Raw genomic sequence first — 16,463 nt, forward strand, 5'->3', positions numbered from 1 at the left:
TGAACAGGTGCTCCATCTTCCCTCCTGCTCCCTCTCTATGCCTATCTATGCATGCAGGCATACACAGGGAGAAATATATGCATGTGTGCACATCCATGTGTATGCAAGCACATGAGTATGAAGGCACAAACCTGCCTATGTATGTGGAACACATGTGTGATTTTGTGTACATGGCTTGCTATCCATATTATGAGACCATAAGCATGTGTATGTATATACAAGGATGTTTTTCACCAAGTTCCCCAGAAAGCCTGCACCAGTCACTGTTTACAGTCACCATCTGTTTGGTTGGTGCTCTTGCCACATGTTTTAATATTTTAAATGTCATCCCTATTATCTCCATATGTGTGTAGTTGTGGTGTGAATTTTATGTATGTGTCCTGGGTTAGGAAGGCCCATGCATGTGTGCACAAGTGTGAGTGTGCATGTATGATGAAGTACATGTACATGTGTGAGGTCTTGTGTGTCATGCATCTGTGTGTGCTTATGTGGTTGTGTGTATATGTGCATGTGTGATAGTGTGAGTGTCTGTGTGTGTCTCTCCGGCCAGGGATGACTAAGGCCAGGGATATTCATCATCACTGTCCCAGCTCAAAGGAGAAATCCTCTTGGGTCCAAATGGAAGAGGCCAGGGGCTTTGGGGTTCCATGATTCTCAGGCTCCAGTCAGCATTCCCAGGCCCCACTGCCAGGGGGACCAAGCTAGGGTGCAGCTCCCTCGGTGCACACATGACTCTGAGTGGACAAGGACAGAGCCAGATTGCCCTTTCAGAAGTCCCCTCCAGGGCATGTAGGGAGGGATGGTGGGGCCTGGGAAACTGGTGAGGAGGAGAGAATGGGGGAGGCCTGGGCTAGACCAGCAGCCATGGGCGGAGGAGGGAGAAGATGGGGGATATTTAGGATGCAGGATGGACAGGATACAGTGACCGCAAGGGTGTGAGGGTAAGTGAGGCATGTAGGAACCCCCCCTTCCATGGGTCTGGCCTGAGTGACAGGAGACAAAGGACCGTCCCACAGGAGAAACAGCCTTGGCAGCTTGCTGGCGGGCCCAGCTGGGGCCTGTGTCGGGGCTGGCTCAATCACTGTGGGCGAGGACAGTGATGTGGGGAGACAGAAGGAGAGAATGAATGTGGGGATACGGGTAGTGACAAGTGCCTGTGGCTGTCTGGGAGCAGGGGTGTCCAGGAGGTGCCTGGGGCTGTGTGGCTGTAGGAGCAGCTTTAAAGAGTAGGCTAAATTCTTCGTGGTGACTTCAAACCTGGGCCCTTTTGTTTGTTTGGTTTGGATTTTAATTGCTGAATCCAAGTCTGAATTGGTCACGGAAGTCATTGAACTCTAAGACCCAATTTGTACTCAGCCTGTGGGGAGCATAGCGTGCCAAGGGAGGTTAGTATCTTTAGAAGCTCAGGTTGTCCATGCTGGAGGCGTCTGCCAGGCAGAGCATCTGGGCCACCCCCAACTGGTATGGTTGGGGAAACCAAGGCCCAGAGGGTGGAGGCCTCCCCGGGGCCCCCCCACCCCAGCAGGGTGGGGCTGGACCGTCCACCCCAGGAGGTCACACCCCTTTGTTGGAGAGCCCCTCCTTGAGCTCACAGTCTCCTGAGGTGGCCTCAGGAGACTCTGTAATTACAGGATTAGGAGGCAGCCTCTCCCCTTTGCCCCTCAAAGCCTCCCTGTGGAATGAGGATTTGGTGGCGCAGGGCCGGTTTCCAGGTGTGTCTGAGGAAACCTGGCATCCTCCGGCGGCTTGTTCAGCCTGAAAGGCTCCATTGTGGCTGCAGCCTCCCTGTGATCGGCTCTATTTTGGGGTCGGGATCCACCCTGCTCCAGATGGAGGAAGGAAAAGGTGTATTTCAGTATGTCCTGTGGGTGGGGTGGGGAGCAGGGGAGAGACAAAAGGGGAGGCTGTGGCTCCAGCAGAAGGTGTGGAGGGAAGGAGGCAGCTGCAGCTGCAAGCTGGATGTGTGAGGCGGGGAATGACCTAGTGGTCCAGGTGGAGGTGGGAGTCTAGGGGCAGGCGGGTGCAACCCTGTGAACTGGCTGGCTGAGCTTTCATTTGGTCCTGGGAGCCAGTTAGCAGACCCTACCACTCTGGAATGCAGGTCTGTGGCCTGGCTGGGCCACGCCTGAAGCCTGCCTGCCGGTAACTTCCTAATTCCCACCCACCGACCCGTTTGAGTGCCCAGCCCTGTGCCCGGCCCTTGAGGGTTCTCGAGTTTGGGTTAGTCTGAGAGGGCCAGGGGCTGGTTAGTCTGAGAGAACACGCAAAACTGCTCTCCCTTCTTGTTGGTTCTTTTTTTTTTCAAAGATTTATTTATTTATTTATACAAGTACTGGGCATAGTCAGAAGCACGGGAGGGTGAGAGAATTCACCAGAGACAGAGCGGAGAGCAAAACAGGCAGACTGACAAAATACACTGCTGAGAGGAGCAGCAGGAGAGGTCTGCACGCCATGTGGGACCCTTGCCTCAGGGCAGGGGATCGAATTGGCGCTGCAGAGGCTACGGGGCAGCTTTGCAGCCCAGTGCTCAAACGCTGCGCCACCAGGGGAGGCCCTCCTCATTGGTTCTTAAACCCTCTCTCTGTGTGTTCCTGCCCTGTCCGGCATGGTGGGCCCATCCGAGCCTCCTTGCCTCCTTGGTGCCTCTGCCTGGCTTGGCCTCGGGGCTTTCTCTGCCCATTCTTCAAGACTGGTCAGGGCCACCTCTACTCCATGGCCCTTCCTATCTGGGACTTTTTTTCTCTTTTGAGCTTCACCCAGCATTGTGGCGACCTCTCGAAGCTGCCCCCTCACCCCCTCAACCACCCCACAGACTTCCTGTCCCTCACTTTAAACAGCACCTGCTGCATGGTGATGGACACTGGAAAGTGTCTGGATGTATGACCGAGGGCCTGAGCATCCACGTTGTGGACTAAGGGTAGCAATATCTGCCCCCTGAGTTAGATGGGTGACAAGGTTGCATGGGCCTGGCTCATAGTAGGTGTTCAGACAGTGGCCCTTCAGTTCCTCTGCCCTGGGTGCTCACAGGCCTTTGGGTGCTAGAGTCTGGGCTGCCCCGGGTACAGCCCCATGACTCCAGGAATGACTAATTCCACTCCAGTGGTAAGCCCTAGAAGCTCTGAGAAATGAGACTTTTTTCCTCCTTGTTGCTTCATTAAACTCTTCTTGAGTGAGTGGAATGAGGATTGTCCTAATCTTTTGGCACGGGACAGGGGTTCAGGAAACTGGGAGAGCAGGCTTGCAGTGGTCCCCAGTCACTGGCAGACATCAAGGGCAGGGCTAGGAGTGGCTGCATGAGGTACACCAGTCCTGGGTGTACCTGGGGGTGGGCACTGCATAGGGGCCAGAAGCCTTGTGTTCCAGGCCGATTTTGCCAGGGGCTTACTGGTGAGTTCAGGTAAGCCCTGGTCCTGACCTAGCACTGGTTCAGTGTCTCAACCTTGCTGACCTCCCTGAGCTGCCTGGGACAGGGATGGCCTGGAAGAGGCTGTTGATGGGCTACCTGAGCCTGGCTGGTGGGCCAGCCCACAGCACCTAATCAGTGAACGCAGGCCACAGGGGAACACAGACAGAAGGTGGGCAAGCCCTGAGCAGTCGCCGGCCTTTCTCCACTGACATCTGTTTCTCTGCCTTTCAAAGTGGTCCAGACACTGGTTGCCTCCTATTGGTCACCAGAGCGACCTCATGGGCTGGACCTTGGGGCCTGTCCATTGAGGAGGATGCTGTTCTAGACCAGGGGCCTGGCATGCCCTCTGTGTGTGGCTGCTAGCCTGCCCACATGGGGATGTCTATTGCCCTTTAAAAAAAAAAAAGAAAAAAAGTTCCAGACCTCCCACCCCAGTCTTGGTGCTGCCTCTGTGAGGCCTTGGTCTCCCTCTCCACAGGACGGAGGTGATCAGGCAGGGAGGAGTTGGTGACTGAGGTCCAGGAGCCTCACCCATCCCCCGCTTTCCGCAGGTGTTCCTGGGCCTTGGGATGCTGCTTCTGTCCTGCAACTGGGCGGTGGTTGCTGATATCCTGCTGGTAGGTGTGGGTGTTGGAGGAGGGGGCTGCTCCTGAGGCCTCTTGGGCAGGGGAGGCTGGGTAGACTGCTGCTGTTGAGTGACCGGGAGACTGGGAGGGGCTTTAGAGATCCAGGGTAGGAGACCAAAATCATTGAACAGGGACCTTGGACTAGGGCCTCCCTGACACTCTCAAATAAATCTTCTGCTCTTCACTCGCATTTTGCAGATGAGCAAATGGAGGTGCGTAGAAGGGAGGTGCCTGGACCAAGTTCCCTACTGTGTGCAAAGGCACTGAACCAGCACTGTGGCCCAGGCCTTTTGATTCCTTCCGCTTGACTGTACTCTTCAGCAAGTAGGCGCTTTGCCTCTACTCTGGGCATGCAGATGGGAATGCCAGAGTCTAGGGCTATACCCACTGAGCCCAGGTGGGCCCAGGCCACCCTACATCCTCTGTGTCACAAATTGGCAAGGGGAGGGTTCAGACTCTCAGGAGGCCTGTGCTGTCCAGAGCACGTGATGCTGCTTGGCTCCTGAGTCTTTCTACCCAGCCTCCCTGTCTTCTCCCAGGAGACATTTAGGGAAGGACTTTGAAACTTTTGGGTTGTGCCCTGATGTTTGACACAAGGTCACACACCTAGGTGCACCCAGAGAGCCCTCCTCTTGCTTCCTAGCAGCTGGACATTTGGACTGAGAGCGCTCCTGAGGGTGGTGTGGTGTGGGGGCATGAGCCTGGACTCAGGAAACACACCTGAGTTTCATTTCAGACCTGCTTCTGCTACTTACTAACTGTGTACGACCCAGACAAGTCCCTCTGTGTTTCTGAATCTCAGTCTCCCTATGTAGAAAGTAGTGATGAAACTACCCCAGGGATTATTATGAGGGTAATTGAGATTATCTGTGGGCAGCTTTTACTCAATGTCTGGCACAGAGAATGCTGGTTGGGATTCTGATAGCAATTCAGATGTTTCCAACTTTCTCATCTCTCATCTCCTAAAGAAATCCTGGCATCCCCAAAATCTGACTTTGAAAGGGTTGTGGGGAAGTGTAGTCATTTATTTAGCCGATGAGCCTTGCTTGAATACTACTGTGGATGGGATGCTCACTCCTTATCTCCTCCTTGTGGCCCAGGAGGCTGCTCTGCCTTTGACTGATGTGTGGGTGAATCAGCCGTAGAACTGGCAGGTCTTCTCTACTCCTTCCTGCAGACAGGGGTCTTGGGCTCCAGCCTGGACTGAGCCACGGACCTGCTGAATAGCCTTGAGCTTCAGTTTCTTTGTCTATAGGAAGGGGTGAGCAGGACAGCCTGCAGGAAAGCCCTCAGTAAGGCATGGCTCTGGCAAACGTTTTCTTTAGTGGGGCTTGCCCACTCTTAGGCATGGGGAGCTCAACTGCCCCTGTCCCCCAAATAGCTTGCTCTTTCTCAGGTGGTTCAGATGCAGCTGAAACCTGCCCCCTGCAGCTTTCTCAGCCTGCCCCCCACTGTGAGGCTCCCTGTTCCACATGACAGCCCTGCAAATATGTGAAGACCGTGTCTGTCCCCCCAGTGTCTGTGTTTGCAAGAATGATTAACCTGGCCCCCTGCCCTGCAGAGCCAGGCTCTGTGTAAGCTGTGTGCGCTGGGGCAGGGGTGGGCCGGAGGGCTCTGGGGTGAGTCAGATGTAGTTCCACCCATCGGGCTCTGCTGGGGAGCTGAGGAGCTGTGGGACTGCGGGGGCAGGGTGGATGGAAGTGATTTAGCTTACCTGGTGCTCCCTGTGGTCCACCCTGTGCTTCGAGGCCTGCAGCCCTTCAAGCTCATGAATGCCCCTTTTTCTCTGCCTTCCCACCTTCCTGAAGCCCCTTAGTCCAATGTTGCCTTTCAGTGCTGGTGGGTGGCTGGCTCAATCCTGGCAGTCCTTGGAGCTCCGTCCCCCATGATGCTGTTTCCTGGCAGACAAAAGGGGATGGTTCAAGGAGGGAGCCAAATTCAGGTGGGAAGCCAGTTATGGAGTACCCAGTCTGTGGAGTAGGGGGGCAGAGGCCAACTTGGAGCAGGGTGAGGAAGGAGTGTGAGGCAAAGCAGAGCCTGAGTGTAAACAACTCCCTCAAGAAGCTACATTGAGGAGCGAGGAGAGAGGACGGTAGCAGGGGAGGCAGAAGATCACCAGAAGTTGGCTTTGTTTTTCAAGAGGTGAGGCTGGAGCAGCTTCCTAAGGGCTGGCAGGGGAGAATGGGTGGAGAGAGGGCCTGAGGCCGGTGGGATGGGGCTGGGAGGAAGTAGCCCCAGCAGAGCAGGGCAGGGGTAGGAAGTGCGTGGGGATGGGTGTGGCAGGAAATGCCTGAAGGTTGCATCTGTGGCCTGCTCTTGCTCCTGAGGGCAGTGGAGCCCAGGGGTGAGGAATCTGGGGCAGTCCACCTGTTTCCACCTCCAGCCCAGCCGCTGTCCTGGCTAAGTGACAACCTCGTGCTCTTGGAAGACTGTAGTACCTACCAGTTAGGCCCAGGCTATAAGGATGAGGTGAGCTAATACCCGTATGGCATCATGCATATTCCTCAGAGGACTCCACTGGCCCCGCTTCCCCAGCCCCCCACCCCCTGCCACCCGCGGCCTCCCTCCCCTTTTCCAGCTTATCCACAAGGAGAAGAAGCCAGATTCTCTCTGGGGAGGACTTACACTTCTCCGGTCCAGTGGTTTTTGAACTTCATTGAGCTTAAGATTCAGGTTTGGAGGAATTTTGTACAAATTCCAAACCCCTTGACCTCAGTCTGATTCAGTGGGTCTTTGTTGGGGTTCAGGAATCTGCATTTCTAGTCACCATTCCAAATAATCCTTATTGCACACTAGAGAATGCTAATCTAATCCAGTGCAGCCAACTCCCGTGAATCCTGCAAAATTCTGACTAGAGCGGCCAGTCTCCTTGTTCACATAACCCTTTGAGGAGGAGCTCACTCTTTGCACCCTGGGAAGTCCCTTCCTTCTGGCCTTTCTGCATCTGGCTCTGTCACACCTAAGACCTACTGTAGCCCCACCTCAGGCAATGTCCTCCAAACCCGACTGGGCCTAGGAGGCTCCTGCTCTTTGGAGAGCTGAGATTGTGTCTCCTGAGTCAGCAGGCATCTCCCCAGGCTAAACTGCCTCCCAGCCTACTAATGGGGTCCCTTCCCCCAACCTTCTTGTCTGTATGGGCCACACTCTAGGTGTCCCAGAGCCAGCTTTTCCAGTCCCAGCAGTGGGGAACTCACTCTCTTTCCTAGTTCTGTCCTCTGGGGTTCTGGAACCAAGCCATCAGGCTCCCTCCCACCTGCTCAGCAGATTTCCCCCCAGCCCCCTGGAGGGTTATCACCCTCCTGCTTTCCCTCTGCCTCTGTCTCAATGCTTCCCTGCTCACCCCCCACCCCCCAGGTAGCCGTCTGCTCACTCATCTGTCTCACCCTCCCAGGGGTGTCTGGGTGTGAGGGCTGAGTGGGGAGCACAGGAGGCAGGCTGCCAGGGAGTCTGCACCTGGTAGTTGCCACCCTGAATTTCTGCAGGATCTTGGTTGGTGCTGGTTATGCCTCGGGCTATAAAGGGAACAGCTTTTCTAAGAAGGGAAGAGTTAGAAACAGAGGTGTTTTTGTCTCAAAATAGAGTAAGCCTGGATTTTTGGAAACCCAAAAGCCTCTCACCTCTAAAATTACCCACTGGACTCTCCAAGCCTGTTTTGGCCCCTTGGAGACTGTGGGGACCCAAAAGAGTCTGGGGGAACCTACCCCTGCTAATAGTGGCAGCAGTGGCTGGTCTGTGCCCAGTAGGCTATGGGTCTGGGAGGGGAGGAAAGGGCCACCCTGCCTGGAATTTACTGTGTCCAATTAGCCCAGGCCCCTGTGTGGATTTCTTTTTTGGACATTCAGGGCCCATCTTCTGGGAGGCCCTGCCCTTCTCTCTAGAACCACCAGTGAGTAATCACATAATTATGGGGTGAGCAGGAAGCACTTGAGGAAGGTGCAGCTCTGTGGTCAGTTCCTTCTCAGGCCTGTTGGCAGGTTCTGGTGATGGGTGGAGGCCCAACATCTCACACCACCTGGGCAGAGTGGCTCAGTGCCAGTGACCCCAGGACCAGACAGTTACCCACAAGAGAGACTCCTGCAGCCTGTCCCTGTCCTCCCACAAGTTCCCTCTCACTCATCCCATGACTCCCAGTCCTTGGGCTCCAGCCTCCACACTTTTTTTTTTGCTCACACTGTCCCCTGCCCAGAAAGCCCTGCCCCATTCTCTCTGCCAGTAGCCAGTTACTTTCCTACCCATATGCCAGGCTAGGGATGAGCTTGTCTTCTTTATCCTTCTCTCCGCTTTCCAAATGTTCTATCACAAACACATAAATATTGTTGGAAAGGCTCCTTCTTACTCATAACAGCAGCATGGTTAACAGGCCAGGCGAGGGTGGGAGAGGGCCTGGAAACAAATCTCAGCCTTGTTATTTCCTGACTGGGTGGCCATGAGCAAGTTACTTCCCTCCCTGTGGAGGGTTTGCTATCTCATCTGTCAAATGTGGATAATAATGGTATCTCGCTCGTGGGCTGTTTGAGTGGATATATGTGATGTATATATATGTGTGTGTGTATATGAGATACGTAAAATGCATACAGGAAGCTTTTAATACACATTAGTAATGCTTATTATTATCATTGTTATTACTCTCTGATGAGCTCAGATTATAGACTCATCTAGGTTGTGGGGATAAGGCTTCGGGGCGCAAAACTCCCCTGTGGTTGCTCTTTCAAGACTGTGACCCTGTGACCGTGTGACTTCTGTTTGAACCCTTTCTCTTCCCCCCCTCCTCTCCCCTGCTGCAGCCCTGGGTTCTGGCAGGGTTGCTCTTGGGACCAGACTCCCAGATGGTTCTACCTGACTTATTTAGTTGGCAAACCTTCAGCTAGTGCCCTCTGTGTCTGGTGCCTTGCTATCACCCAGGGAGCGCTGGAGAAAACAGACAGGCCATTTGCTGCCCAGACAATGTAGGGGGTGAAAGGGGTAGAGAAAGAAGTCACCCCCCACCCCAGTTCTGGGTGATGAGTGTTCAGTCAGGGGTGCACATAGGGCTGGGGAGTGTCTGGCAGGCACCTGAACTCCAGAGGAGGTATCCCAGAGGTCAGTGCTGGAGGACAAGCACGATGTTCCAGCCGGACCGGAGCATGGGGTTGCCTGCCCAGCAGCAGGCACAGTGTGTTCAGATGCCCAGAAGCTTCCTGCCTCCTTGAGTCCCAGGGCGTTATTTTGGTCTGATGTCCATGTGAAGCCACTGGGTACCAGGTGAAGAGTTTTAATGAACAGAACCCTCCATGTAGCTTGTATTTATTATCCTCACTTGGGGAAGAGGAGAGCTGACTTGGCGAGGTGAAGCAGCTTGCCCGAAGTCCTACAACTAGTGAGCAGAGGTCTGGGATCAGACCCCAATCTGATGACAGAATTCACATTCTTAACCTCCCCACCCTCTTCTTTGGAGTCACAGGGGCCTGTCTAGCAAGGCCATCTTTGGTCTCCACCCAGTGGCCCTTGACCTTCCTGAGAGAAGGCCCGAACACCGCACTACACTGTCCAGGTGCCCACACAGGCAGACCCTTGGCTGTGGACCCACTCTTCACCCCATCAGCCTGCAATGCTGCCTCCTGGGCTCCTGAGTTAGGGTGGCAGCCCCAGCACTGTTATTGCAGTCATGCCTGGTCCAGAGCCACCCCTATAGAGGGGCGATCCTCATCAGGGACCTTAGTACCCCCATCCTGGGGGCCTGGGTAGCCTTTTGAGCTGTGGGCACCATGTTCTTTTGGTGGGGCTTCAACCATTGGGGTTGTTGGCTCCCTTCCACCCCACTCACTTGGCAGCCTGACATGCCCCATGCAGGCCCTTTGTGGGGAACAGGAAGCAGGTGTGAGGGGACCCTTTCTCTGTCTGCCCTCACTTGGGGAGCTGCCCTGGTGCTCCTGTGTTTTGCAGTCTGTGGTTGTGCCCAGGTGCCGGGGAACAGCAGGGGCGATTCAGCTCACAGTGCTCCACATCCTGGGAGATGCCATCAGCCCTTCTCTCACTGGATATGTAAGGCCGGGTGGGTGGTGGGCTCTAGGAGGGCCTGAGTGTGTGTGGGGCAGGGAAGAGGGAGGGACTGCTCGTGCTCAGCGGGGAGGGGGCGCTGGTGGCCCTGGCATGCTCACTTCCCTCCCCTGCAGTTCTCCAGTGTCCTGCGGGCCAGGCGCCCTGACTCCTACCTGCAGCGCTTCCTCAGCCTTCAGCAGAGCTTTCTGTGCTGTGCCTTCGTCATCGCCCTGGGTGGCGGCTGTTTCCTGATGACTGCGCTGCATCTGGAGAGAGACCAGACTCAAGCCCAGGCGCCTGGCACAGGTACCCACCCCCACACCCATGCCATACTCAGAGCTTACCCCCATGGGGCAAGGGGTATCAGCCTCCACTCTGAATCCCTGACCAGCTTATTTATTTATTCCTCTCTTTATTCAAAAACAGTTATTATACCCCTGCTTTGTGGCATATTTGGGGGATGCAGTGGAATAAACACCAAATCCAAGACTTGTGTAGCTGATGATGTTTTAGAAGGCAGAGACAGATGAGAAACAGAAAAAACAAAAGATTGGGTGTGTTTGAGGTGATCAGTGGAATGGAGAGACTTCAGGCAGGAAAGGGGCCAGAGAAAGGTAGGTGGGGCCTTATAATTTTGAAAGGGTGATCAGGGAGGTCTCTGCACAGGTGACTTTGGAGTATATTTGGAATAGGTGAGGGAGTAAATCATGGAGCTATCTGGGGGAAGGTCCTCCTGGTAAGGGAACAGCTAGTGCCAAGGTCCTGAGGTGGGAATGTACTTGATGTGCTTACAAACCAGCAAGGAGGCCAGTGTGTATGGAGGAAAAGCAAGGGGTAGGACAAGGGCAATAATGGGGCCAGAGCACGGGCCCCTGGGAGGACCTTGTAGGAGCTGCTGTAGGGTTTCCAGGGGTTGAAGCTAGAGGTTTCTGATTTGCACTGTAAAATCACCATTTTGGCTGCTGTGTTGAGAGTAGACTGTAGGGGGTCAGTACTGCAGCAGAGAGGTGATACAAGTTTTTTTTTTTTAAAGATTTATTTATTTATGCACACAAGAACTGGGGTACAGGCCAAAGGTGTGGGACGGGGGCTCGGTGAGAGGACTCACCAGAGACAGAGCAGGGAACAGAACTGGGAGGCTGAAATACACTGCTGAGGGGAGCAGCAGGTGAGACAGGAGAGGTCTGCTGTGCCATGTGGGTCACCTTTCTGGCCGGGGATTGAACTCTTGCTGCAGAGGCTGCGGATAGTTTCACAGTGCTGTGCTTAACCCATTGTGCCACAAGGGAGGCCCCGTGATAAGAGTTTCTGTGTCCATCCAGGAGAGGAGTGGTAGGACAAGGACCATGGTGGTGACATTGAAGGTGTGAGACAGAAATTTATTTATTTATTTAATTAAAAAAAAAAAATCATCTATTTATTTATTTATTTATTTATTTATTTATTTATTTATTTATTTATTTATTTATACAAGCACTGGGTACAGTCAGAAGCGCGGGAGGGTGAGAGAATTCACCAGAGCCAGAGCGGGGAGCAGAGCAGGCAGAGTGACGAAGTACACTGCTGAGGGGAGCAGTGGGTGGCAGGAGAGGTCTGCGCACCATGCGGGACCCTCCTCCGGTGGCCGGGGAGCAGCTGGGGATTGAACCGGCGCTGCAGAGGCCGCTGGCAGCTTCGCAATCCAGCACTCAACCGCTGCGCCACCGGGGAGGCCCGACAGAAATTTATTTTGAAAATGGAACCTAGAGGATATCTTGACAAACTAGGCCCAGGTCTGGTCCCAAGACACCTTTTAGCTCCTTTGTGGCTGGCTGAGCATTTTTCTTCCCACAGGAACACTGACCAGCAAGGACACGGAGCACGAACACTTACTTCCTGGCATGGATGCCTTCGCAAAGGACTCCTGAGACCCCTATCCTGCATGAGGAGGTCCCACTCACTGTGCCTGCCCCACCTCTTGTTGGTGTCCACATTATCAGAGCCCTGCCCACTTCTGGCAGTGGCTCAGGGACCCCAGCGGAGCTGCATCTGCCACGTTCACTCTGAGCTAGAGAGCTGCCAGGGCCTGGTGGCTGGGCTGGAAATTGAGCTGTCAGCATCCTCACAGGAGGCCTGGTACTGTGCCGGCACCCCATGCCAGGCTGCTCCGGCCTGGGGTCCTCAGCCTGGCTGCTGGTGGACCCTGATTAAAACACAGTCAATACAAAGTCCGTGGATTTCAGGATTGTGTTATTTATAGCCTCGTGATGCCTCTGCTGGGAGTGGGAGCAGGGGAGGAAGAGGTAGACAGTCAAGGTCAAGGATGTAGGCCTCCCCTGAAGTGTGAAAACTGAGAAGGCAGCTCAGCATGGGACACTGGGAGTTCCCCACCCTGGATCTTACACTCGGGCTCAGCTTGCCCACTCCGCAGGTTTATGAGGGCACAGGACACCCCCCTGCATGAATTTATCCTCTGAACAAAAGCTGGGGGCTAAAGCAGTAGTTTTAGAGAGGTGTCCGTGCAGTTGCTGGCATGGAGGTGCGGCTTTGTCTGGGGAGTCACCCAAGCCCGTTCAGATGCAGCGGCCCCTGAACCACACCGGTTCCATACTAGCTGGCACGAGTGCTTCTGGCTGTGCCCTGCTCTGTACCCCAGCCCCCACATCCCTGCCCACACTTTGACCCCAACACAGCCCATGGGGAGGGCTGGCTCTGTGGGATTCACACTTGCCACTGGCTTCAGAGCAACTGGGCGCAGCAGGCCCAGCAGGAGATCAACAGCTTCCAGGCGGGCAGCAGTGAGGGGGGTGAATGTTCTTTCCGCCTATGAGCAAGAGCTTCTCTCCCCCTCCCCTGGTGCCTGGCCAGGAGATCACTGTTCACTTGCTGATCACCACCTCCACCGTGCCGTGCTGTGCCTGCCTCCTAGCTGCTGTGGGCCGAGCAATGACCCAGACCCACGCACATCACCTGACCTTGCTTGCTCCATCCCTGCGGCCTGTGGTGGCCTACCTGTTCCTCAGAGTTGGATGGGACCCATGTCCAGGAGCTGGCCTCTCCAGCCCAGCACAGACCAGTCCAGGCCTGCCCTTTACTGGGTAGCCCTGCCTCAGGAGCAGGCTTCATAGAGTGGACCAGATCCCCCACCCATGATTTGCACTTGGATTGCATGAAATGATATGTCTTTGAAGTTACAAGGAAAAAGATCTGTGAAGATACTTAGTTTCTCCTGAGAAAGAGGCAGTGGGAGCTGTGGGAGCTGGGATGCCATGGACCTCCTCAGCAGTCATTGGCTGTGTGATTTGGACCACTTCCTGACCTCTCTGTGCTGCACTTTTCCAGCCCTGTTCTCACGTGATCCTCACGGACTGTGTCTGGGCCCCTAGAAGCCCAGCTCCAGGCACTGGACCTTCCTCCCAGCAGCAGTGGAGGATCCCAGTGAGGCTCAGCTGCCAGAAAATGGGTGAGGGCTTCCCCAGAGTCAGGACTTCAGCAGCCCTCTTCCTCCAGAGTCTGGAGGATGGGGAGAAAGACCAGGGACCTCATTCGTGGCAGTTTCACCAACATGTATTGGTATCTGTGGGTGTGCATCATGCAGGAAATCTGACTCCAGCCTTGCCTTTAGATCTCACCGACCAAGACAGGACAGAGACACCCTCAGCTAGGCCAAGTGACGTATACATCTGGGCAGAAGAAGAGATTACATTCCTCAGAAGCCTTTAGGGAGGTGGCCTAGGAGCTGCTAAATAACAGATGAAGGTGTGGGGGAAGGGAATTCCCAGTGGAGTAAACAGGACAGGCAAAGATGGGGAGTGGGCTGGGGAGGGGTAATGAAGATATGTAATGAATCAGATGGCTGTGGTGTGGCAGGAGAGGAGGGGCTGAGTGTGTTCTCGGGGAAGGGCAGTTGGCGGGGCCCAAGGAGCTTCAACTGCTCATTAAAGGAGCTGGGGCTTTAATCCTGTAATCCGGCATAGATTCTTCTGACTCAAGAACATTCTGGTACTTGGGTTGCTGGGCAGAGCAGGGTGGTACTTCTTAGGACTAATCTAGACAAAATTCCCAGCAGGATGTTTATAAGATGTTATCATCCAAAGTGTTTTGAGACAGGTGCTCTGGGGCTGGTGGACCCTGGCATTGAGAGACCATTATTTGCTGTGCAGCAACCCCAGGTCCCAGCTTTACTCAGCTACTCTCCCCCCTGGCTCCAAAGGGACCTCACTGGGTTGAGTGCAGAGTGAGTGAGCCTTGCCGCTCAGGCTGGAGCCAAGGAGTAGTTAGTACAACACCACTTTCCAGCCTAGAGGGCACTTGTTGGGTAACCCCAGTCCCTGATGTTGGGGCTGTTGGTGGGGGCAAACACTGCTCAGCAGGAAGAGGCCCTCAAACCTGACCTGCTCACTTAATGTGTTAATTGCTCTTCCCAGACACATGCTGCATTCCAACTCCCAAGTGTCATGGGCAGGCAGGTGTGCCTGCGCATGCTCATTGCTGTGTGGGTGGGTGAGCATGTGAGTGTGTGTTTTTATGGGGGTATTGTTAAAAGCTCTTTTTCTTCTCTGACCTCAGGCTTGGAGGGTGGAGCTCACTCATCAAAATGATCACCCCAAACCTGGCTTTTCCCCTGGCGACACCAGACGTTGTTCTGTTTCATTCCCTGAAGTGTTTGTCTTTCCTTTATGATTGGGCAGGCCTGTGAGGGTCTTTGGCTTGATGCAGCTCTTAAAGACAAAGCAGGTAGGAGGCAGCCAGAAGTTTCTGGAGTCATGCTTCTTCCTAGCACAGGGTGGTATGCGCCTGCTTGTGCTCCTTTTGTGTGACCACATCAGTCAAGTTTATGGGGTTGTGTGCAACAGAAATTGACTACCTTAAAAAGGGGATTTTGTTTTGGGAAGTTTATAAGGAGCTCATAGAATTGAAGGGAAGATTGGGGGGGGGAATTCAGGAGTCAGGGATCCTGGGCCATTTTATTTAGCAGTCTTTGCTGGAGCTCCAGATATTTTCTCTCGATTCTTTTGCCACCCTACTCAAGACCTAAACCCCTGGGTAAGAGAGTCCGGTTGACTCTTATGACCATGGCTTCATTTACAGCTCCATTAAGACCAGGAAACCAGGGTGCTGTTAAGAAGGGGGATGGGCTCTGAGCATCAAAACAAAACAGCAATGAAAGAAGAAAAAAGACAAGAAGCAAAAACAAAGACAGTGTCCATTACAATGATCTTGGGCAGACCACTGACCCTTTCTCAGATGCAGTCTTTTGATTGCATGGAGATTCTTCATTTCTGACAGCCTGAGTCCATGATCAAAGGAGACTAAAGCTTCTATAATTTAGAAAGTGTTAAAAATGTTCAAATGACAGAACAGGATCTTCTGTGTTAGTAGGGACCCAGAGCCATCTGTTCTGAGCAGGAGAGAGGCAGAGACGAAGTGTTCCGAGCAAAACTCATGAGGCAGACCCAGGCTGGGGGATGGAGGGATTCCAACAAATCTCCAGTTTGGCAACAGCAGGAGCTCAGAGGGAGTGCTTTCTCTCCATAGTGGGTGGTGACCAGTGTGGAAGGTAATCAAAGGTGGAGGCAAATGGCACGTGGAAGCTAATGGAGGGTGGAGCCAATCAGAGAGAAAAATGCCTTTTCCAGAGGGGGCAAGAGAGGAATCTGACTGGTTTCTGAGTCACGCAGAGCAACTAGACACATGATGCAAATCAACACACACTTCTTAAACACCTGCTAAATGTCATTTACTCATTTAATCAACAAACATTCTCTCAGCACCTCCTCTGTCCTGGACTGTGGAGATGAATCAGACAGGGTATGGGCCCTTGAGGTTTGTTGTGGGTGGATGGGTGGGGACTGGACTCATGTACAACATAATCAGCACGAGTTTGGTGTGATGGAGGCAGACACAAATTACTCAAGTAGCCCGGAAAAGGAATGATGATTTTTCAGGTAGGTCAGAGGAGCTTCCTGGAGGATGTCATGTCTGTGTTGGGTTTTGAATGACTAGTTGGAGGAGTGAGCTAAGTACACATTATAGGCAGAACATGACTACAGGATCAGGGGATGGGGCCATGGCCCATATGACGCTCTCCATGGTCCTGAACCACAATTGCATAAGTAGGACAAGGGTTATTTTATTTAGGGGATAGTAGGGACTACAACAAGTCCCCCCAATTCTTGCCGATCCTCCTGGTTCCAGGAAGTATAATAACTGTGAGTGAATTCAGGGACCTCCATTTTCAGTGTAGAGGAGAGTAATTTTGGGAGATGGATAGTAGACGATGAGGCTGGATATTGGCATTTGTCATGAATGATTGTGAAGGGTCTTGGAGATCATAGTAAGGAACCTAGGTATTTTAATCCCATAGGTGATGGGGAGCAATGGAAAAGTTGTGTTATTTAGGAAATTACTGGTATACAATACAGAGAAAGGGA

The 16,463-nt window shown here is 53.6% G+C and overlaps 1 protein-coding gene across 1 annotated transcript in view; it reads left to right on the forward strand.

Annotated features, from left to right (window-relative positions):
• Positions 1-12,237, forward strand: part of SPNS3 (SPNS lysolipid transporter 3, sphingosine-1-phosphate (putative)) — a 46,545-nt gene extending 34,308 nt beyond the window's left edge. Inside the window, exons 9-12 of the mRNA XM_037493218.1 lie at positions 3,958-4,023; positions 9,955-10,053; positions 10,185-10,356; positions 11,884-12,237. Of these exons, the coding sequence (XP_037349115.1) occupies positions 3,958-4,023; positions 9,955-10,053; positions 10,185-10,356; positions 11,884-11,957 (411 nt within the window). The 3' untranslated portion in view covers positions 11,958-12,237. The remainder of the gene's footprint in view (positions 1-3,957; positions 4,024-9,954; positions 10,054-10,184; positions 10,357-11,883) is intronic.
• Positions 12,238-16,463: the final 4,226 nt, after the last annotated feature.

Source organism: Talpa occidentalis, unplaced genomic scaffold (assembly GCF_014898055.3).
Source record: "Talpa occidentalis isolate TD23 unplaced genomic scaffold, MPIMG_talOcc4v2.1 talOcc4.7, whole genome shotgun sequence".
Lineage (NCBI taxonomy): Eukaryota > Metazoa > Chordata > Mammalia > Eulipotyphla > Talpidae > Talpa > Talpa occidentalis.